General features: G+C 41.2%; 1 protein-coding gene across 3 annotated transcripts in view; it reads right to left on the reverse strand.

The window, feature by feature from the left end:
• Window positions 1-3,966: 3,966 nt before the first annotated feature.
• The window catches only part of pax2a (paired box 2a), a 128,273-nt gene continuing 106,923 nt past the window's right edge, over window positions 3,967-25,316 (reverse strand). For all 3 annotated transcript variants that reach the window (XM_029764189.1, XM_029764190.1, XM_029764191.1), the window contains 3 exons: window positions 12,970-13,071; window positions 5,136-5,222; window positions 3,967-4,562 (listed from right to left, as the gene is read on the reverse strand). In XM_029764189.1, coding sequence (XP_029620049.1) covers window positions 4,426-4,562; window positions 5,136-5,222; window positions 12,970-13,071 — 326 coding nt within the window. In that variant the 3' untranslated portion in view covers window positions 3,967-4,425. The remainder of the gene's footprint in view (window positions 4,563-5,135; window positions 5,223-12,969; window positions 13,072-25,316) is intronic.

The following is a 25,316-nucleotide window of genomic DNA, read 5'->3' on the forward strand; positions in this document are numbered from 1 at the left end:
GTCTCTCACTGTTTAAATAAACCTACTATTAAAATTCTAGACTAATCATTTCTTTGTAAGTGGGCAAACGTAAAAAATCAGCAGGGGATCAAATACTTTTCCCCCACTGTATATCTCTCCTACCCTGTCTTTCTAAGGTCTTCGAAAGCCAAGTTAACAAACAGATTACCGACCATTTCGAATCCCACCGTACCTTCTCCGCTATGCAATCTGGTTTCAGAGCTGGTCATGGGTGCACCTCAGCCATGCTCATGGTCCTAAATGACATCATAACCGCCATCGATAAGAGACATTACTGTGCAGCCGTATTCATCGACCTGGCCAAGGCTTCAACTCTGTCAATCACCACATTCTTATTGGCAGACTCGACAGCCTTGGTTTCTCAAATGATTGCCTCGCCTGGTTTACCAACTACTTCTCTGGTAGAGTTCAGTGTGTCAAATCGGAGGGCCTGTTGTCCGGACCTCTGGCAGTCTCTATAGGGGTGCCACAGGGATCAATTCTCGGGCCGACTCTCTTCTCTGTATACATCAATGATGTTGCTCTTGCTGCTGGTGATTCTCTGATCCACCTCTACGCAGGCGACACCATTCGGTATACTTCTGGCCCCTCTTTGGACACTGTGTTAACTAACCTCCAGACGAGCTTCAATGCCATACAACTCTCCTTCCGTGGCCTCCAACTGCTCTTAAACGAAAGTAAAACTAAATGCATGCTATTCAATCGATCACTGCCCGCACCTGCTCGCCCGTCCAGCATCACTACTCTGGACGGCTCTGACTTAGAATACGTGGACAACTACAAATACCTGCGTGTCTGGTTAGACTGTAAACTCTCCTTCCAGACTCACATTAAGCATCTCCAATCCAAAATTAAATCTAGAATCAGCTTCCTATATCACAACAAAGCATCCTTCACTCATGCTGCCAAACATACCCTCGTAAAACTGACCATCCTACCGATCCTCGACTTCGGTGATGTCATCTATAAAATAGCCTCCAACACTCTACTCAACAAACTGGATGCAGTCTATCACAGTGCCATCCGTTTTGTCACCAAAGCCCCATACACTACCCATCATTGCGACCTGTACGCTCTCCTTGGTTGGCCCTCGCTTCATACTCATCGCCAAACCCACTGGCTACAGGTTATCTACAAACCTCTGCTAGGTAAAGCCCAGCCTTATCTCAGCTAACTGGTCACCATAGCAGCACCCACCCGTAGCACGCGCTCCAGCAGGTATATTTCACTGGTCACCCCCAAAGCCAATTCCTCCTTTGGTTGTCTTTCCTTCCAGTTCTCTGCTGCCAATGACTGGAACGAACTGCAAAAATCTCTGAAGCTGGAGACTCATATCTCCCTCACTAGCTTTAAGCACCAGCTGTCAGAGCAGTTCACAGATCACTGCACCTGTACATAGCCCATCTGTAAACAGCCCATCTATCTACCTACCTCATCCCCATACTGTATTTATTTATTTATCTTGCTCCTTTGCACCCCAGTATCTCTACTTGCACATTCATCTTCTGCACATCTACCATTCCAGTGTTTAATTGCTATATTGTACTTACTTCGCCACCATGGCCTATTTATTGCCTTAGCTCCCTTATCTTACCTCATTTGCACTCACTGTATATAGACTTTTTGTTTTCTTTTGTTCTTCTGTATTATTGACTATGTTTTGTTTATTCCATGTGTAACTCTGTGTTGTTGTATGTGTCGAATGTCTATGCTTTATCTTGGCCAGGTCGCAGTTGCAAATGAGAACTTGTTCTCAACTAGCCTACCTGGTTAAATAAAGGTGAAATAAAAAAAATATTAAAAAAATACAATGGTAGCCAGCATATAGAAGGTGAACTGTCTGGATCTGAAAATCACATACTGTAGGAAAAGTAACCACATTTGGGGATAGCTCCTCTGCCGACAATTGACCAATTATGGCCTTGTAGTAATACAACAATATGAGTCGCAGTTGAGAAATGAGACACGTGGATTTCTAAACCGGTGAATAAAGTTCAATACCTCTTCTGCTTTTTCAGACAAGTTTATGCTGCTGTTGTTTCCAAGCATGGCCTCCATTGCTCTCACTCCGCACACACGCACACACACGCACACACGCACACACACACACACACACACACACACACACACACACACACACACACACACACACACACACACACACACACACACACACTGTGCCTGGCTTGCACTGAGGGGGGGTTTCAAGTTTACAATGCACTGCTGTTGATATCTGGCCAGTTCCTTTCTCCTTGTGAGGTATAAAAAAGGTCACAAAGCAGCCTTCTGGCACAGCTTCATAACATATGCTGCTCTGGCCTCCACAATAACTCCTAGCCTCTCTGGTGTATGCTAAAGACTGTTCTCTACAGCTATGTAGCATATATCAGTTCTCTATGGTCATCTCTGTCTTCACAATAGGACTGTTAAATCACCTGGCAAGAAGAGCTGAAGCAGCTCAGCTGATAAAATGGCCCTAGTTTGCTACAGAACGTCCTTTGATATGTTTATACTTTGAAGGGGATATAATGAACGAAAATCTCCCTTCTGTCACTTGAGTCCAATACACAGATTTTGAGCCGTAGTCGAAAATTTGCTAAAATATAATTGGCAACATTCTCCTGAAATACATGTAGGCCTATTTCACAAAACACCGTTGTGGTTCGGTTCATCAGTGTATTAAATTACTGTAACAATCATAAACATTATTGTTATTTCTAAATAGAATATAGATGTAGGTTATTTGCAAGTGTAAATAAATGTAGACTATTTATAGGCTAACCATTGCCATTGTCATTGATGTTTTGGTAATAAATACATGTTTGTATATTTAATTACGCATGAGTCAATCAAATCAAGCAAATCATTTTGCTGACAATTAGGCCTATGTTGATGTTTTCGTTCGGATAGTTGATAATCGACATCATGCATTTTTGCATTCGCTTTTACGCGTGAGGAACGCAGAGAGCGCTGCGCATCACCTGTCACACACAGTGTGACAATTATCGAACCTGTAGCCTACAGTATACGCAACAATACGCACAATCCATAACAGTATGTTCACAATCAATTTCTATCGAGATGGAATGTTTGATTTCTCCAGAATGTCAGAACGTTAGCTAAAAACATTCGTTTGCGCCAACCCAAGCACGAACACGTTTGCGAATTAGCTACGATTACTCATCTTTATTTTTAGTTATTGTCAAAAGTCCATCTATCATTTCCTCAAATAATTAATGGATTTTAGCAATAAAATCCCGCCTGCCCTTTCTACATCTGCACAGGTAAATCCTATGATATATCTTATTTGAGTTTGAATCGTTCAATGATGTCCTTGTAGAAAGTCTAGTACTGGTATGTTTTTATGTTCTCAAGATGTTCAGTCCGAGTGCTGAATACCGGCAGACTGTAGAGCGGTGCTGGGACAAGAGCTACTACAATGAGCAGGTAAAATTAAATCATCTTCATTTCAGAAAACACTTACACCATATCGAAAGTGTATGTTACAGTGGAGTAAATGTGAACGTTTTAGGGAGTGAACGTTATTTATGATAAGGCAGCACTATAGAGTATTATCCTTACCAGAGCAATGTGCATCATATTACTGTAGAAACTATCAGATACATGAATAACAATTTCACATGAAAGTGTTATTCTTAAGAAGGCTTCTTTAGTTTAGATCTGGATAATGCCACTATTTATGTATTCTGTCATACGGTAGTACTTGAGTAATTGTGACTAGGTATCCCCCTTTCCCTTTACTTACAGTGAATGTACTAAGTTGGAATGACAGTCTATTAAATCAGATACTCAGGTAATAGTGCAAAAAAGATCAAAGGATGATAACGCATGAAGTACACTGCTGAGTTAACAAAATATGATGCGAAATGTGACAGAAAATACACAATCCTGAAAATTCTTAGATACTTTTGTGCATTAGAAAAAAAATCTTTAAAAAAGAAAAACAATTTGAGAATAGAAAATGCTGCTAAACCACGGTCTGCATTTAATATTTTTCAGCAAAAAAAGCTTTCGACACTAAGGGAAAAGCACCAGGCTGTGGTTCACCCTACTCTTCAACATGCCCTAAACACAGGTTAGCTGGTTAGTCACCGTATTTGTATTTTGGCATACAACCTGTAGAAACCCCTGGGCTTATCATTACAACAAGAAATACTGCACTGTTTTGGCCATGTAAAGAATTGAGGATCCATGAAGAAAACAACATCAACAACTACAGGAAAAAAGAAAAAAAAACCACACAACTTTTGTTCAGTTCTAAATGCCCGGGGGCCCTCTTTGGCCAGTGTGTTTGTTTGAGCGTGGCCAGTTGCCCTGCCATTCATCCCCCTATGGTGAAACTGGAGATTCAGGGGGGATTACATCTTGCTTCCCTTTGACCTCTCAGTGCCTCTCAGACTGGGACAATATGGAGGCTGCAGTTGGACCATGTTTCCATGGTAACTCGTGGCGGTCATAGGCTGTGGCAGCAGTGGGAGGCGCGGAGCCACCGGCTGCAGCACTATAATAATAAGGGGAACCTGAAAGTGAACAGAAGAAAGCACAGTTCGAAACCACAAGATCAAACACCACACAAAGGCACACACACACGCTCATTTAACGTTACACTGCATAATTCACAGAGAAATCGTTAATCAGATATTGTGTTGGGGTAGCTAATTTGTGTTAAAATGATGACTGGTTCTGCAGTAGGTTTACATGTAATGTCTCAGCAACTGTTATGGTACTACTGTATATTTATTCTAGTTTTGATTGGTTTAGCTTATCAGCATTTACATTTTAGTCATTTAGCAGACGCTCTTATCCAGAGCGACTTACAGTAGTGAATGCATACATTTCATACATTTTTTTTGTACTGGCCCCCCGTGGGAATCAAACCCACAACCCTGGCATTGCATATACCATGCTGGCGTTGCAAACACCATGCTCTACCAACTGAGCCACAGGGAAGCCTTTCCAATGTTTGGTCATAGTTATAATATTGATCAAACAGACATTCATTCTAACTACTTGAACACATAGTGAAATAGTACAAAATATTATAGCTGTAATCTGATATAAATAATAAAAGGTAATACAGTGTTGATACTGACTTAGTACTGCTGGGTTGCTGAACCGCCATCCTTCGTTGTAGGTGGTGCATTGAGGGTGGGAGTAGGGGTCTCCTGAAAAGTCTCCTCCTGAAAACCCAAAAAATCAGTCACAAGACCATGGCAATTCAAGAGATTTGCTTAATATTCCATGTCCTGGGAAATGTTCTTGTTACTTACAACCTCATGCTAATCGCATTAGCCTACATTAGCTCAGCCGTCCCATAGGGGACCCACCAATCCTGAAGAATACTTGTAGTTTGTGTTATCAAATATTTTAATACAGATATTACATTTTCAAAAATCAAACATATCTCACGTTGTTCCTTTTTATTTGAGCAATTAGATTTTGTGTGCCACGGAACAGACAGAAACAACATTGTTCCACAACAAGTCCCAGAGAAATGTCCTTGTTGTCGTTTCCCTAAGCCCTCCTACACATTCACTTTAGGTGAATTCATCATACGTTAATCATCTGGTCGTTTTGGAGATGTCTCCTATTCTCTGCTTGGCTAGGGGACCTTTTGTTGCTTTTAAAAATGTTCAAAGCCTCGCTTCTAAGGTCCCAAATGGATTCCCACTCTGCTTCTCATGCACTTTTTATTCTCACTATAGATTCTCTGTTGCAGAGGGCAGGAAGCTGAGGCAGTGTCAGGGAGCAATACTGTTGGTCTTGCCCATTTCTTTATTTTATGATACAATAAAGGCTAGGTTTTCTATGAAGCTACTGAAGAATGGCCTTTGCTTTAGCAGTAGAACTGCTAAAGCAGTCATTTTGACTGCTCATGGCTATGCTTTTTGTACTACTCTGCCATTTTTTTGTCATGCCCCCTTCCATCCTTGACTTGTCCTAAATAAGTGTATATAACACAATGGCTTTGTTAGAATCTTAATATCACAAACCGAACTGGATTTACAACTACTTTTACGAGGGCATGTCATTTCTTTAAATGGTTTTCCCCAGTTGCCTTTCTTCTCCCAAAAGTAGGGCCTGCTCTTGCTCCTGACAGTTGAAAGTGCAATGCCCAGCTGATAATCACACCAACAATTGCCTCAAATCTGAACCAAAATTATACCGAAACAAATTTCACACATTTAACAACAGATTAAATAAATTCAGGAAAGTATGAAGGGGAGAAAGGGTGAAGTGACGAGCAAGGGGGAAGCGAAAGATGTACAATTATGTAATCACGTATTTTTTATGAAGAACAGGGCTGGCTATTCTATTATATTGATCCATTCCAATTATATGCCTAGTCTTAAAATGGTATGTACCATATATCAGCCCACTGAATCAAAGCAGTGTTATCAGTCTACTCTGGACTACTTGGAGTAGGGTACACTCCAAGATCGTGCATAATTGTACATGCTGAACGACTATCAATATCTGGTAAAATATCCACATGTGGGGATGAGGCTTGTGGAGCCTTATGTTGGAAGGGGAGAAATGTCACCATGGGCAATTTCTTCACGTCACTGTCATTGCCGAACAGGTTGCAAGTAAAACAAGTCTGGCAGGCACCATTAACAAAGTGAGATGGGAGCTCCCTCTCTCTGGGCAAATAAGGAACTGCACAGCCGTACGTACTCCACAATTGTGCTGAAGAACGATAAGACAATTGGACACAATCAAGAGAAAACCGGATACTATTATGCACTACAATCAAACAAAGGTACTGTATGTCAAAGTTTGTCATGCAAGTGAAAGTTTAAAATATTGTGTCAACTGTTAGGACAAGGAAAATCCAACTGATGCCATTGCATAAAGATGCACACAAGCACGAGCTGACAATGATTTACCATTTTTACTGCTGTCATAGACACATATTTATTATAATGCAATTATTGCTTTTGTGCAGAGTTTCACTATTTATGATGGCCACTTGTTGCTTCTAATGATGTTTAGGCTACTGATGTTTTCATAATTTAACCGCTTGTCATTTGACCATGTGTCTTGGTAGTTAGGGTATTTTTGTTTACTTCGAAGTTATACAAATAAGCTGTTACCATGTTTCACACATATCCTTTCTGTTTCATAGTTGTAACAAAATCACTCCACAAATAGAATTTATTGAACACTTGAATTTGAGCTTTTAGATTTTATTTGTTTTTACAGATAGCCTACAGTAACATAAACAAATGAAAATTACATTGTGGTATTTGAAATAAAATACAAATCATATTATAATGTTACCCAAGGCCTTCATAAACACAACCAAATTATTATTTTTACAATAGAATATATGAAATGTATTAATTACACTGTTAGTAAAAATTACTGCTCATTAGCTTGAAGAGGGGTCCATCGCGGCTCAGGGGCTCTCGTGTTAATAGCGTTTGGGGCCTGTCACCAAATCTTAGCCATTCCTGACTGGATGAATAGCAGGGAGCAAAAAAAACTCCTCGGCTGACAGAGGATCTCTCTGTGTCTATGTCTGTGCGTGCAAGTGCGCGTGAACCATCAGAACATACATTATGGTGTGGGCCAAGTAAACTACACTGTACAAAAATATGAATGCAACATGCAACAATTTCAAAGATTTTCCTAAGTTACAGTTCCTTTAAGGATATCAGTCAATTGAAATGAATTCATTAAGCCCTAATCAATGGATTTCACATGACTGGGAATACAAATACACATCTGTTGGTCACAGATACCTAATAAAAAAGTTAGGGGCATGGATCAGAAAAACAGTCAGTATCTGGTGTGACAACCATTTGCTTCATGCAGCGCGACACATTTCCTTCGCATAGAGTTGATCAGGCTGTTGACTGTGGCCTGTGGAACATTGTCCTACTCCTCTACAATGGCTGTGCGAAGTTGCTGGATATTGGCGGGAACTAGAATATGCTGTCGCACACGTCGATCCTGAGCATTCCAAATGTCTGGTGAGTATTCTGTTCACTGTTTATAAGATTTACCCAGCATAGTATTAATGTTTGCTCTTGCTGTGTTCAGGCTCAAAGGTTGTATCCGTATAATCTTTTTCTTGCATTGTCTGTTATTTGTTTGCCATGTATTTGAACACTTCTTCACTGATTTTTCAATTGATTATATTTTTTGTCATTGTCCTTTACTTTAGAAACAGTATCAAAATTATTAACTTGCTCTACGGACTGTCCAGTGAGAATCAGGATTATCTATGGTTAATACTTTAAACATGATCGGGCCATATTGTAAAGTAGCCCATACACACACAGAGGCAGACAGATAGCATCCTTACTGCTGGACCTGTAACCAGAGCTGGTCCCTGAGAGAGATATTTATTTTACCTTTAACTGTTTGCTGTGAACCGAAAATGCAGGATAAGTAGAAGGGAAAGAAATACGCTCGGCAGCCCTTGGTGTCTAGGGAGGCAGGCGCTGCCACGGAGGAAAGCGGGGGAGAGCTGTGTTTATCCATGGGGCTGGTGAGAGTTGAGAAGAACTGTCCTATCTCACAGCGGCTGATCACCTATCGATCTCCTCTATTGTCTGCTAATCACATGCTAAATGCACAATAACGACGCTAACCGCAAACATCCTACTCCCAGGGCTCTAAAGAGCGGAAATCTTGGAAATATTTTGCTGTGCAACCTGAAGTTTTAATTTGGGAGCACCAGTGCGGAAAAAAAAAAAATATATATATATATATATACTGCTCAAAAAAATAAAGGGAACACTTAAACAACACATCCTAGATCTGAATGAAAGAAATAATCTTGTTAAATACTTTTTCTTTACATAGTTGAATGTGCTGACAACAAAATCACACAAATATAATCAATGGAAATCCAATTTATCAACCCATGGAGGTCTGGATTTGGAGTCACACTCAAAATTAAAGTGGAAAACCCCACTACATGCTGATCCAACTTCGATGTAATGTCCTTAAAACAAGTCAAAATGAGGCTCAGTAGTGTGTGTGGCCTCCACGTGCCTGTATGACCTCCCTACAACGCCTGGGCATGCTCCTGATGAGGTGGCGGATGGTCTCCTGAGGGATCTCCTCCCAGACCTGGACTAGAGCATCCGCCAACACCTGGACAGTCAGTGGTGCAACGTGGCGTTGGTGGATGGAGCGAGACATGATGTCCCAGATGTGCTCAATTGGATTCAGGTCTGGGGAACGGGCGGGCCAGTCCATAGCATCAATGCCTTCCTCTTGCAGGAACTGCTGACACACTCCAGCCACATGAGGTCTAGCATTGTCTTGCATTAGGAGGAACACAGGGCCAACCGCACCAGCATATGGTCTCATAAGGGGTCTGAGGATCTCATCTCGGTACCTAATGGCAGTCAGGCTACCTCTGGCGACCACATGGAGGGCTGTGCGGCCCCCCAAAGAAATGCCACCCCACACCATGACTGACCCACCGCCAAACCGGTCATGCTGGAGGATGTTGCAGGCAGCAGAACGTTCTCCACGGCGTCTCCAGACTCTGTCACGTCTGTCACGCGCTCAGTGTGAACCTGCTTTCATCTGCGCCAGTGGCGAATTTGCCAATCTTGGTGTTCTCTGGCAAATGCCAAACGTCCTGCACGGTGTTGGGCTGTAAGCACAACCCCCACCTGTGGACGTCGGGCCCTCATACCACCCTCATGGAGTCTGACCGTTTGAGCAGACACATGCACATTTGTGGCCTGCTGGAGGTCATTTTGCAGGGCTCTGGCAGTGCTTCTCCTGCTCCTTCTTGCACAAAGGCGGAGGTAGCGGTCCTGCTGCTGGGTTGTTGCCCTCCTACGGCCTCCTCCACATCTCCTGATGTACTGGCCTGTCTCCTGGTAGCGCCTCCATGCTCTGGACACTACGCTGACAGACACAGCAAACCTTCTTGCCACAGCTCGCATTGATGTGCCATCCTGGATGAGCTGCACTACCTGAGCCACTTGTGTGGGTTGTAGACTCCGTCTCATGCTACCACTAGAGTGAAAGCACCGCCAGCATTCAAAAGTGAACAAAACATCAGCCAGGAAGCATAGGAACTGAGAAGTGGTCTGTGGTCCCCACCTGCAGAACCACTCCTTTATTGGGGGTGTCTTGCTAATTGCCTATAAATTCCACCTGTTGTCTATTCCATTTGCACAACAGCATGTGAAATGTATTGTCAATCGGTGTTGCTTCCTAAGTGGACAGTTTGATTTCACAGAAGTGTGATTGACTTGGAGTTACATTGTGTTGTTTAAGTGTTCCCTTTTTTTGAGCAGTGTATATACCCACACACACATTACCCATCAAAAGTTTTAGAACACCTACTCATTCAAATGTTTTTATTTATACTATTTTCTACATTGTACAAAAGTAGTGAAGACATCAACACTATGAAATAACATATATGGAATCATGTAGTAACTAGAAAAGTGTTAAACAAATAAAAATATATTTTATTTTTGAGATTCTTCAAATAGCCACCCTTTGCCTTGATGAAAGCTTTGCACACACTTTGCATTCTCTCAACCAGCTTCATGAGATAGTCACCTGGAATGCATGTCAATTAACAGGTTTGCCTTCTTAAAAGTGAATTTGTGGAAATGTTTTACTTCTTAATGCATTTGAGCCAATCAGTAGAAGATCGCCCTATTTGGTAAAAGACCAAGTCTATATTATTGTAAGGACTGATGCCAGAGATGAGAAGCAGGTACGGGGAGTCAACATTTAATGAAACAAGACAGGCACAGCGTCAGCACATGGGGAAAACAATGACATTCGACAATCAATGCAGCAGCGGAGAACTGACAAATATAGGGCTGGTAATAAACAGGTGATTGAGTCCAGATGACTCAAATAATACGCTAATGCACGTGACGGGGAACGGCAGGTGTGTGTACTGATGGTGGCAGGAGTGCGTAATGCTGGGGAGTCTGGCGCCTTCGAGCGCCAGGGAGGGGGAGCAGAGAAGGATCAAGTGTGACAGCACCCAAATAAATGCTTCACAGAGTTTAAGTAACAGACACATCTCAACATCAACTGTTCAGAGGAGACTATGTGAATCAGGCCTTCATGGTCGAAATGCTGCAAATAAACCATTACTAAATGACACCAAGAAGAAGAAGAGACTTGCTTGGGCCAAGAAACACGAGTAATGGACATTAGACCGGTGGAAATGTGTCCTTTTGTCTGGAGTCCAAATTTAAGATTTTTGTGCGACGCGGTGTGGCTGAACGGATGATCTCCGCATGTATATTTCCCACCGTAAAGCATGGAGGAGGAGGTGTTATGGTGTGGGGTTGCTTTGCTGGTGACACTGTCTGTGATTTATTTAGAATTCAAGGCACACTTAACCAGCATGGCTACCAAAGCATTCTGCAGCAATACACCATCACATCTGGTTTAAGCTTAGTGGGACTATCATTTGTTTTTCAATAGGACAATGACCCAACACACCTCCAGGCTGTGTAGGGATATTTTACCAAGAAGGAGAGTGATGGCGTGCTGCATCAGATGACCTGGCCTCTGCAATCCCCCGACCTCAACCAAATTGAGATGGTTTGGGACGAGTCGGACCACAGAGTGAAGGGAAAGCAGCCAACAGTCCTCAGCATATGTGGGAACTCCTCCAAGGCTGTTGGAAAAGCATACCAGGTGAAGCTGGTTGAGAGAATGCCAAGAGTGTGCAAAGCTGTCATCAAGGCAAAGGGTAGCTATTTGAATAATCTCAATAATAAACTATATTTATTTGTTTAACACTTTTTCGATTACTACATGATACCATATGTGTTATTTCATAGGTTTAATGTCTTCACTATTATTCTACAATGTAGAAAATTGTAAAAATAAATAAAAACCCTTGAATGAGTAGGTGTTCTAAAACTTTTGACCGGTAGTGTGTATATATAATAATACTTGTTTTAATTGTAATGCACGTTACTATAGTTCAAAAGATCTGACCCATATAACCAGAGCTACGTTTTCTTTTTCCTGTTCATTAGGTTTGCCTCAGTGTTCTTGTAGAGTATTGGGGGGGCTGCATTTTACATTTATAAACCATGATGTAGAAACCTAGTATTCCACAAATGGCTTTTATATCAACATTCTAGCTGTTTGTAATAAACAAATGCTTTTACAGGGTTACATAGGAGTTTCTGGGGCACAATATGTGCTAGAATTCTTATAAGCCTAGTGTAAGGAAGTCTGTGTGTAGCTGGTGTATAGGAGTCAGACGCAGGACAGCAGATATGAGAAAATAACCGTATTTTACTCAACATATAATACATGCAATACAAAAAGAGCCCACAATAACGGACCTTCCTACATAGAAACAATCACTCACAAAAAACATGGGGGAACAGAGGGTTAAATAATGAACAGGTAATTTGGGGATTGAAACCAGGTGTGTAAGACAAAACAAATGGAAAATGAAAAGTGGATTGGCAATGGCTAGAAGGCCGGTGACGTCGACCGCCGAACGCCGCCCGAACAAGGAGAGGGACCGCCTCAATCAATAAAAATAAATATATATTTTCTGGTGCTCCTAAATGGTATGTTGTGCTCCTAACTTTTAAAGTTAATTTATAGCCCTGCCTACTCTTCGTATTCAGGTCGGTGGCATTGTACCTACACACATTAGCTATGCTAGGGTGCTGTTCCCTCTTTACCAAGTCAATGGTGTGTGTGTGCGTATGTGTTGACATTAGATTAAAATAACGTACATGCAAATACTTTTAAAATGCCCTTCAAGCTATAATAATGTAGCATCATCAAACATAAGAAATATTATATATTTTAAGGTGGCTTATAGTCAACTTTTAATGACCTTCAGATTTTCGAAGCATGGTCAATTGGAAGGGACTACTCCCTGAAATATTACGACCCAAGTTAAAATTAACGAGGCAGTAAAAATAAAACACTTTCACCTACCAGAGACCATTCCAGTGAGTGTTGAGGTTGGGTAGCTGCCCTGTCCCGTTGTGGGTACATGAGGGGGGTAGCTAGGTAAGGTCGTGCTGGGCATGTCTCGACCTGTAAACAAAACAAAAGCTAAATGAATGTACTGTATGCTCAAATAATGAAAAACAAAGTAAAAATAAACAAATAAAAAGTATGTTTGAATGACACTGAGGGGGAACGATGTTATATCCAATGCTTGTTTGCCTGAGGCTAATGCTGCGCAGGTGCTTGTACACGCGCGCGCACACACACACACACGTAAATAGTGCCACACATGCACTCAAATGCATAAAGTTGTCCTTGATGTTTTGAATTTTGTTGTCCTTGATATCTTTAGTTTTTTGCAATGTTGTATTCTGTTTTATTTTTTGTTCTTTTTATTGGTTATTGGCACTTTGAGTGGTTGGGGGGGTCTCGGATGGTTGAGGGGCAGCTCTCGGGGGAACTGTGGGGGGATCTTGGATGGTTGGTGGCCTGGTGGTTGGGAGCTTGGGCCGCTGACCGAGAGGTTGCTGGTTCGGGTCCCCGATTTGACTTGGTGGGAGATCTGTCGATGTGCCCTTGAGCGGGGCGATTGACCCTGGTTGGTCTTGTGTGTCGCTCTGAATGGAAGTGTCTGCTAGATGATTGAATGTAATGTAAATGTTGAGCGGTAGGTAGATTGTATGTTTTAAAAAATATAAAAAATTAAAATAAGTAACGTGTCTGTATTATAAAATACTTATCCTAAATAGGGATATTTCAAGCTCATGTACAAGATTTTGTTTCTTTACGACTTCTCTGTCTCATCGTAAAGTGCAGCGGCTCCACTAAAGGAAACACTTGATATTGGCAACAACAAAAAAATTCCACAGGTGATGCCAACAGCACATACATATTGTTTACTCGTTGTAAACTCTGTCAAAAACATAGTGATCTTTAAAATACTAAAGGGAAAGTAGTTTAAAGTTGACAAACTCTATAGGAAGGTTTATGATGCATGAAATAAACTTGAACACCGCCCACACCGGTGCAGTTTCTACCATAACACACACCAATCTAATCTTCAACAAAAAACACTATTCTTAACCAAATGGCCACAGAGAGGGTCAGGGTTGGATTGGGGGAGGAGGGGTAGAAGCGGGGGGTTAGGGAGTGGGGGGAAAAACCTCTGTTAAACCATTACAGTCTAAACACATCAGCCTGCTTCAGTTCGGCTGTTGGCTACCCGAACCAAATTAGTGTTGTCGCATGCTCTTTAAAAAGACATTCTCTTGAAAAATGAAAGCGGCAATATTACCCCGGTACACTGGAGGGCGATGAGCTGGTAATAGCTATCTACGACCAAACAAGGAAGTGACGACACACCCAAACAAGGAAGACACGAGGGAGAATAAAATTATGTACACAGAGAGACAAATGACTGGCGAGAAAATGTTATTTGTGCGAATTGCCCGGGATCGACTATATTTGATGTACCTACCAACACATATAATAAGCGAGATACGGAGACAGAGATCATGCCTGTTACATGTTCACAATGGTGGATGTAGGGGAATGCGGCCGAGACAGCTATGGAGGAGTGTTTAATTAAAGAAAGTTATTTTGGATCCGAACTGCCACAGAAGACCCTCTATTTACCAACGCTAGCTGTCCTGCCAGGTACCACAACACCAAGTTCTCTTGTTTTCCTGGGAGATGCAGCTTTCTTCCGACATGAACCCTTTGGATACCCTTATCCAGGTATGTTGATAATAGAATGTTGGAATCAATATAACTTTCTCTGTTTCTAATTTCCCTTGTTCCTGCGTACATTAATGCACCTTTATATGAGAAGTGCCATTTTATCAAGGCTTTTGGAATGTGGTTCCTGGGAAATAGCACAGTGTTTTTGTTTCCCAGATATACAGTTAGTCTGTCACGTCCTGACCATAGAACGCTCTTATTTTCTATGATAGAGTAGGTCAGGGCGTGACTGGGGGATTTTCTAGTTATTATTTTCTATGTGGGGTTCTAGTTTAGTTTTTCTATGTTTGGGTGATTTGTATGATTCCCAATTAGAGGCAGCTGGTAATCGTTCTCTAATTGGGGATCATACTTAAGTAGCTTGTTTTCACTTGTGGGTTATGGGATATTGTTTATGTGTACTTTCATTGCAGTCACGGATTGTTTATTCTTTGTTTTGTATTTTTCTAAAGTGTCACTTTCTAATAAATTATGTGGAACGCTACTCACGCTGCGCCTTGGTCCGATCATTATTATAACGAACGTGACATAGTCGGAAGTTTACATACACTTTAGCCAAATACATTTAAACTCAGTTTTTCACAATTATTGACATTTAATCCTAGTAGAAAATCCATGTCTTAGGTCAGCTAGGATCACCACTTTATTTTAAGAATGTGAAATGTCAGAAAAATAGGAGAGTGACTTATTTCAGCTTTTATTTCTGTCATCACATTCCCCATTGGTCAGAAGTTTACATACACTCAATTAGTATTTGGTAGCATTGGCTTTAAATTGTTTAACTTGGGTCAAACATTTCGGGTAGCCTTCCACAAGCATCTCACAATAAATTGCGTGAATTTTGGCCCATTCCTCCTGACAGAGCTGGTGTAACTGAGTCAGGTTTGTAGGCCACCTTGCTCGCACACACTTTTTCAGTTTTGCCCACACATTTTCTATAGGATTGAGGTCAGGGCTTTGATGGCCACTCCAATACCTTGACTTTGTTGTCCTTAAGCCATTTTGCCACAACTTTCCTTGCAAGTATGCTTGGGGTCACCCATTTGAGACCAAGCTTTAAGTTCCTGACTGATGTCTTGAGATGTTGCTTCAATATATCCACATCATTTTCCACCCTCATGATGCCATCTATTTTGTGAAGTGCACCAGTCCCTCCTGCAGCAAAGCACCCCCACAACATGATGCTGCCACCCCCTTGCTTCACGGTTGGGATGGTGTTCTTCGGCTTGCAAGCCTCCCCCTTTTTCCTCCAAACATAACAATGGTCATTCTGGCCAAACAGTTATTTTTTGTTTCATCAGACCAGAGGACATTTCTCCAAAAAGTACGATCTTTGTCCCCATGTGCAGTTGTAAACCATAGTCTGGCTTTTTTTATGGCGGTTTTGGAGCAGTGGCTTAGATAATAGATACTTTGTACATGTTTCCTCCAGCATCTTCACAAGGTCCTTTGCTGTTGTTCTGGTATTGATTTGCACTTTTCACACCAAAGTACGTTCATCTCTAGGAGACAGAACGTGTCTCCTTCCTGAGCAGTATGACGGCTGCGTTGTCTCATGGTGTTTATACTTGCGTACGATTGTTTGTACAGATGAACGTGGTATCTTCAGGCATTTGGAAATTGCTCCCAAGGATGATGTTGTCGTCGGGAATGGAGGACCAAAACGCAGCAGGAATGTGGATGCTCATCTTGTATTTATTTTAAATTAAAGTGAACACCAAAATTACAAAAAAAACGAAGAACTCACGAACAACAAAACAGTCTTGTCAGGCTCACACAGGCAAAACAAGAAACAATCTCCCACAAACACTAAACCAAACACATACCCATATATAGGACTCCCAATCAGAGGCAACGAGAAAACACCTGCCTCCAATTGAGAGTCCAACCCCAATAAACCAGACATAGAAATACAAAAGACCAGACACCACATAGAAATACAAACATAGAACATTACCCAAAAACCCGGAAATAATAAATCAAACTCCCTACTAAATAAACCACCACCCCGGACCACATAAAACAAATACCCTCTGCCACGTCCTGACCAAACTACAATAACAAATAACCCTTATACTGGTCAGGACGTGACAGATGAACCAGACTTGTGGAGGTCTACAATTTTTTTTCTAAGGTCTTGGCTGATTTCATTTCATTTTCCCATGATGTCAAACAGACACACTGAGTTCGGAGGTAGGCCTTGAAATACATCCACAGGTTCACCTCCAATTGACTCAAATTATGTCAATTAGCCTTTCAGAAGCTTCTAAAGCCATGACATTTTCTGGTATTTTCCAAGCTGTTTAAAGGCACAGTCAACTTAGTGTATGTAAACTTCTGACCCACTGGAATTGTGTTAGTGAAATAATCTGTCTGTAAACAATTGTTGGAAAAATTACTTGTGTCATGCACAAAGCAGATGTCCTAACCGACTTGCCAAAACTCTAGTTTGTTAACAAGAGATTTGTGGAGTGGTTGAAAATCGAGTTTTAATGACTCCAACCTAAGTGTATGTAAACTTCCGACTTCAACTGTATGTCTGACATATTCTCTTGTTACCTCTCATTCACAGGTGTCCATCTCAAACCTGGGCATACCTGGAACTACCACCACTCTTGTTCTCAGAGTCAGAGAATGCAGTCGGCATCATGGCTGCATCTTGATGGATGCACAGATTCAGTTCTTTGTGTGCACTGTGAACCAGTAGAGTTTTAATCTTCTTAATGAAATGAAACCCCAATTCTGGGACATCTCAGTGTGCAGTAATTTTGATTAGATTGAACTACATTGGTTCTTCCTTTAAAAGTTTTGTTTTTGCCACGACCGTTTGTGGTAGATGGTGGTAAATTGAGTCATTCTGGCGACAATGGCTGACACTTAAATGACGTGCCATAGACTTCTGCGGCACATCGCAAGCTGTGCTACAGTACGCCGCAACTTTTAAAGGAAGAACACTTCTACACTACAAGTAGAAGAAAGCCTGTAAAGTCTGTGGCACACAGCTCTTCTGTAAGTTGTCAGTACTTGATGTTCATTGAAACACCTTGAAGAAATGCCAACAGAGCTTTTTAAGCACACAAATAAACCTTTATTGTTGCTTCTGAAAGTAAACCACAATACAAAAGTGTCTGCTGAGAACAAATCAAATGGTATTGGTCAAATACACAGCTTGGCAAAAGTATTCATCCCCTTTGGCGTTTTTCCTATTTAAAATGGATTTTTATTTGAATTTCATGTAATGGACATACACAAAATAGTCAAAATTGGTGAAGTGAAATGAAAAAAACATACAAATGGAAAAGTGGTGCGTGCATATGTATTTACCCCCTTTGCTATGAAGCCCCTAAATAAGATCTGGTGCAACCAATTACCTTCAAAAGTCACATAATTAGTCAAATAAAGTCAATTTGTGTGCAATCTAAGTGTCACATGATCTGTCACATGATCTCAGTGTATACACACCTGCTCTGAACGGCCCCAGAGTCTGCAACACCACTAAGCAAGGGGCTCCATGAAGACCAAGGAGCTCCAAACAGGTCAGGGACAAAGTTGTGGAGAAGTACAGATCAGGGTTGGGTTATGAAAAAAATATATCTAAAACTTTGAACATCCCACGGAACACCATTAAATACATTATACCAAATGGAAAGAAGAAGGCACCACAACAAACCTGCCAAGAGAGGGCTGCCCATCAAAGCTCATTGACCAGGCAAGGAGGGCATTAATCAGAGGCAATAAAGAGACCAAAGATAACCCTGAAGGAGCTGCAAAGCTCCACAGTGGAGATTGGAGTATCTGTCCATAGGACCACTTTAAGCCGTACACAGAGGTGGGCTTTACGGAAGAGTGGCCAGAAAAAAGCCATTGCTTAACTTCATTGGGGCAGTATTTTGACGTCTGGATGAAAAGCTTGCCCGTAGTAAACTGCCTGCTTCTCAGGCCCAGAAGGTAGGATATGCATATTATTAGTATATTTGGATAGAAAACACTCTGAAGTTTCTAAAACAGAACTCATATGGCAGGCAAAAACCTGAGAAAAATTCCAACCAGGAAGTGTGGAATCTGAGGTTTGTAGTTTTTCAAGTGATTCCCTATCCAGTATACAGTGTCAATGGGGACATTTTGCACTTCCTAAGGCTTCCACTAGATGTCAACAGTCTTTACGTTGTTTCATGCTTCTACTGTGAATGGGGAGAGAATAAGAGCCATTGGAATCAGATGACTGAGAAAATGACATGAGCTCAGTGGCGCATACACTCGTGAGAGTTAGCTGTGTTCCTTTTCATTTCTGAAGACACAGGAATCATCTAGTTGGAATATTATGTTAGATTTATGATAAAAAAAAACATCCTAAAGATTGATTCTATACATCGTTTGACATGTTTCTACGAACTGTAATATAACTTTTTTGACTTTTCGTCTGAATTCACTGCACGAGCACAGTACTCGACTGAACACGCAAACAAAATGGAGGTATTTGGACATAAAGATTAACTTTATCGAACAAAACAAAACATTTATTCTGGAAATGGGATTCCTGGGAGTGCATTCCGATGAAGATCATCAAAGGTAAGTGAATTTTTATGTAATTTTTGTCATTTCTGTTGACTCCAAAATGGCAGGTATCTATATGGCTTGTTTTGATATCTGAGCGCTGCACTCAGATTATTGCAAAATTTGCTTTTGTCGTAAAGCTTTTTTGAAATCTGACACAGCGCTTACATTAAGGAGGAGTGTATCTATAATTCTTTGAATAACAGTTGAATATTTTATCAACGTTTATGATGTGTATTTCTGTAAATTGATGTGCTCATTCACTGGAAGTTTTGGGAGGCAAAACATTTCTGAACATTACACGCCAATGTAAAATGGGGGTATTTGGACATAAAGATGAACTTTATCGAGCAAAACATACATGTATTGTGTAACATGAAGTCCTATAAGTGCCATCTGATGAAGATCATCAAAGGTTAGTGATTAATTTTAGCTGTATTTCTGGTTTTTGTGATGCCTCTCCTTGCTTGGGAAATGGCTGTGTTTTTTCTTGTCTAGGCGCTGTCCTGACAATCTAATGTTATGCTTTCGCCGTAAAGCCTTTTTGAAATTGGACAATGTGGTTGGATTAACGAGAAGTGTATCTTTAAATTGGCGTATAATAGCTGTATGTTTGAGAAATTTTAATTATGAGACTTTTCTGTTTTGAATTTGGCGCCCTGCTATTTCACTGGCTGTTGAATAATTTGTCCCGCAGACGCTAGCCTCCCACATACCCCAGAGAGGTTAATGAAAAAAATAAGCAAACACGTTTGGTGTTGGTCAAAAGGCATGTGGGAGACTACCCAAACATATGAAAGAAGGTACTATGTCTGGCGCAAACCCAACTCCTTTCATCACCCCAAGAACACCATCCCCACAGTGAAGCATGATGGTCGCAGCATCCTACTGTGGGGATGTTTTCCATCGGCAGGGACTGGGAAACTGGTCAGAATTGAAGAAGTGATGATGGCGCTTAATACAGGGAAATTCTTGAGGGAAACCTCTTTCAGTCTTCCAGAGATTTGAGACTGGGACGGAGGTTCACCTTCCAACTTGACAATGACCCTAAACATACTGCTAAAGCAACACTCGAGTGGTTGAAGGGAAACATTTAAATGGTCTAGTCAAAGTCCAGATCTCAATCCAATTGAGAATCTGTGGTATGACTTAAAGGTTACTGTATACCAGCGGAACCCATCCAACTCGAAGGAGCTGGATCAGTTTTGCCTTGAAGAATAGGCAAAAATCCCAGTGGTTGGATGTGCCAAGCTTATAGAGACATACCCCAAGAGACTTGCAGTTGTATTTTCTGCAAAAGGTGGGTCTAAAAAGTATTGACTTTGGGAGGGGGGGTGAATAGTTATGCATCCTCAAGTTCAGTTTTTTTTGTTTGTTTCACAATAAAAAACATTTTGCATCTTCAAGTAAATAAAGTAAATAGTTGAGTAAATAAAATTATACAAATCCCCCCAAAAATCTATTTTTATTCCAGGTTGTAAAATAGGCAACAAAATAGGAAAAATACCAAGGGGAGTGAATACTTTCGCAAGCCACTGTAGACCTAAAACAGATCAATTAAAACACTAGAAAATATCCTGATGAAAATGTAGGTTCTTTGAATCGCATTATTCTCTCTACTCTGCTGTCTGCCTCCCTTTCCATCTGTCTTGACTTGCCTTATCTCTAGTGTAGTGCAACATTGTATCAACTCAGCAGGTTGGCATGCTCAGTTGCACGCACTCCCTCAACGTTATCTGGACAGAGAAACCACACACATGGTCATTGCTCACATTGAGCACTCCAAACAAAGACAATGAAAAAATTGACAAAACTACTAAATTATGCTTATGAAATCAACCAAAACTTGTTTCTCACAAGTGTAACAGGTTGTGAACTCTGCAAACAACATTTCCACTCTGAGAATGAGAATGTGTAATACATACAATAACAGAAATGTACGTGACCAAATGACGGGGATCAACAGAACATTTACTAGGCCTACAGGTTACATACAGTATGTAATGGGGAACTGATAAAAAATAAACAATTAAGGGGCAAACAATTCATACAATGAAACAATAAATGTGCAAGAATTGGCGGGAGACAGCAGAGCACATTCTGGAGAGCTGAGTGCATGCATTCTGGAGAGAGACATCCATATCTTCGCCACACTATTCATCTTATCTCAACATTTTAAGTTATATTCAAGACACATTATCTTCACATTTTAGATGCTTTTTATTGGCAGCTGCAACTCAATCAGCTAGGTCACATTGCTTGCTTCCCAAATAGACCCATGCATTTGTGATTTGAAATCATTTTTTTAAGAAGCTAATGATCCTCTGTGGCTAGGTCAAGTTTTTTTTTTACCTGTTTTTAACTAGGCAAGTCAGTTAAGAACAAATTGTAATTTACAATGACAGCCTACCAGAAGGCAAAAGCCTCCTGCGGGACGGGGATAAAAAAAAAAAAATAGTACAAAACACACATCACGACAAGAGACACCACATAAAGGGAGGCCTCAGACAACAACATAGCATGCCAGCAACACATGACAACACAGCATGGTAGAAACACCACATGACAACAACATGGTAGCATCACAACATTATTGGGCACAGACAACAGCACAAAGGCAAGATGGTAGAGACAACAATACAGCCACAGTCTGGTAAAGTGTTTTGAATGATTTTATTTAGACAGGAGTAATTATATAGTACATTTTGCAAAACATTCATTTACTTTAGGGGATACCAGCATCCAAACAGTGCACTGTGCACACACCAACTTTCCTTTCTAATTCTCAAGTGGCTGAAACAAGAGATTAACAATGTGAGTTGTCCCAAAGGCGGGAATGCAAGCCTAGGTCTGTATATTATGCCCATAGAAACGCATTTGGCTTATTCAGGACCAGTGGCAAACCCTTAATTTGAGACCCACATTTTAAGCTAAAAAAAGGTAATAAATAATTATATATTTATATATTTTTTGGTGGGGGCTTGTTATTTTGGCATTAATACGAGTCACATATCAGTTTGCAAACAATGTAAAAAAAATATATATAATTGAGTTAATAAAGCATGGTCTTTAAACATGGTCTCTTTTTTGTTTTCGTGAGTAAGGGAGCTCCAAAATGCAGGTGTTTCAGCCTATCTCAGTGCTTTCTGTGGTGGTGGGGCAAGCCAGCAGAAAATAGCAGCGTTGTGCCGTGATTGGCTCAGTGTTCTGCCACTCATGGGGAAACTACATCACCAGTCCTTAGTAAGGGTAGACATCAAAAATTCTAGGCCTCTGGGTCCTGCCATATAATTACATTAGTAGTGCCCTTTCAAGAAGGCTCAAGGTCATTGGCCACAGGTAAAAAGATGTCAAATCACGTTATATGTACAGTAGCTTTGATTGGACTGATCATGTCAACATTTACTTTCAAAATCTTAGCTTAGCTATGAATCAAGTCAACAATCTACTGGCAAATCCTTTTTAACCTCTACGGGATCGGTGTCCCCCCCCCCCCCCCCCCCCCCCGGATGGTTGAGCTAACATAGGCTAATGTGATTAGCATGAGGTTGTAAGTAACCAAAAAAATCCCAGGACATAGACATATCTGATATTGGCAGAATGCTTAAATTCTTGTTAATCTAACTGCACTGTCCAATTTACTGTAGCTATTACAGTGAACTAATACCATGCTGTTGTTTGAGGAGAGTGCACAATTATGAACTTCAAAATGTATTAATAAACCAATTAGGCATATTTGGGCAGTCTTGATACAACATTTTGAACAGAAATGCAATGGTTCCTTGGATCAGTCTAAAACCTTGCACATACACTGCTGCCATCTAGTGGCCAAAATCTAAATTGCACTTGGCCTGGAATAATACATCATGATGCATGTTTTTTCTTTGTATCATCTTTTACCAGATCTAATGTGTTATATTCTCCTACATTAATTTCGCATTTCCACAAACGTCAAGGTGTTTCCTTTCAAATGGTTTCAAGAAAATGCATATCCTTGCTTCAGGTCCTGAGTTAGACTTGGGTATCATTTTAGGTGAAAATTGTTGAGGTTTTTAATCCCTGTCATATAAAGATCAATTATAGATAAAACGTATCAGTGCTCATTGGCCATAAACATTACACAACAAGTTGAAAATCGCAAATTCAACAATGAGTGGTTTGGAAGGAATCGGTGACAGTGGCTAACTGCAAGCCTTGCAACTGGGAGGTCAGGAATAAACAAGCTCAGACTGGGAAAATACGTTTTAAACGGTCATCCAACACGGATATGTAAATCTTTCTTTCTTTGATGACAAAATTTGCCCACGAAGGACCGCCACACCCCCTTCCTGTTCAAGTGAGCAAATCACAACAGAGTACAAAAATGTCTTGTATGCTGCTGCATGAATGATGTAATATGCCAGGGAGATATGTATACTGTAGCTAAGAAAATAATACTAAGTGTATGTTGTGTAGTAAGCTGTTAGTAGCCCATGTGCCTCACCCTAATAATTTGGTCTATTTTCACCTCTTAAATCAAATTTTATTGGTCACATACACATGGTTAGCAGATGTTAAATGCGAGTGTAGCGAAATGCTTGTGCTTCTAGTTCCGACTATGCAGTAATATCTAACAAGTAATCTAACAATTTCACAACAAAGGAACGAATAAGTACATATAAATATATATGGAAGAGCGATGGCCGAACGGCATAGGCAAGATGCAGTAGATGGTATAGAGTACAGTATATACATATGAGATGAGTAATGTAGGGTATGTAAACATTATATAAAGTGACATTGTTTAAAGTGACTAGTGATACATTTATTACATACATTTTGAATTATTAAAGTGGCTGGAGATTTGAGTCAGTATGTTGGCATCAGCCACTCAATGTTAGTGATGGCTGTTTAACAGTCTGATGGCCTTGAGATAGAGACTGAAAAACAGCTTCTAGGTCCCAGCTTTGATGCACCTGTACTGACCTCGCCTTCTGGATGATAGTGGGTGAACAGGCAGTGGCTCGGGTGGTTGTTGTCCTTTGATCTTTTCGGCCTTCCTGTGACATTGGGTGGTGTAGGTGCAGGTAGTTGGAGGGCAGGTAGTTTGCCCCCGGTGATGCGTTGTGCAGACCTCACTACCCTCTGGAGAACCTTACGGTTGTGGGTGGAGCAGTTGCCGTACCAGGTGGTGATACAGCCCGACAGGATGCTCTCAATTGTGCATCTGTAAAAGTTTGTGAGTGTTTTTGGTGACAAGCCAAATTTCTTCAACCTCCTGAGGTTGAAGAGGCGCTGTTGCGCCTTCTCACCACACTGTCTGTGTGGGTGGACCCTTTCAGTTTGTCCATGATGTGTACGCCGAGGAACTTAAAACTTTCCACCTTCTCCACTACTGTCCTGTTGATGTGGATAGAGGGGTGCTCCCTCTGCTCTTTCCTGAAGTCCACGATGATCTCCTTTGTTTTGTTGACGTTGAGTGTGAAGTTATTTTCATGACACCACACTCCGAGGGCCCTCACCTCCTCCCTGTAGGCCGTCTTGTCATTGTTGGTAATCAAGCCTACCACTGTAGTGTCGTCTGCAAACTTGATGAATGAGTTGGAGGCGTGCATGGCCACGCAGTTATGGGTGAACAGGGAGTACAGGAGAGGGCTGAGAATGCACCTTTGTTGGGCCCCAGTGTTGAGGTTCAACGGGGTGGAGATGTTGTTTCCTACCCTCACCATCTGGGGGCGTCCCATCAGAAAGTCCAGGACCCAGTTGCACAGGACGGAGTCGAGACCCAGGGTCATGACGAGTTTGGAGGGTACTATGGTGTTAAAAGCTGAGCTGTAGTCGATGAACAGCATTCTTACATAGGTATTCCTCTTGTCCCGATAGGTTAGGGCAGTGTGCAGTGTGATTGCGATTGCGTTGTCTGTGGACATATTGTGGCGGTAAGCAAATTGGAGTGGGTCTAGGATGGAAGGTAGGGTGGAGGTGATATGATCCTTGACTAGTCTCTCAAAGCACTTTATGATGACGGAAATGAGTGCTATGGGGCGATAGTCGTTTAG

This window comes from Salmo trutta, chromosome 10, assembly GCF_901001165.1.
Source record: "Salmo trutta chromosome 10, fSalTru1.1, whole genome shotgun sequence".
Lineage (NCBI taxonomy): Eukaryota > Metazoa > Chordata > Actinopteri > Salmoniformes > Salmonidae > Salmo > Salmo trutta.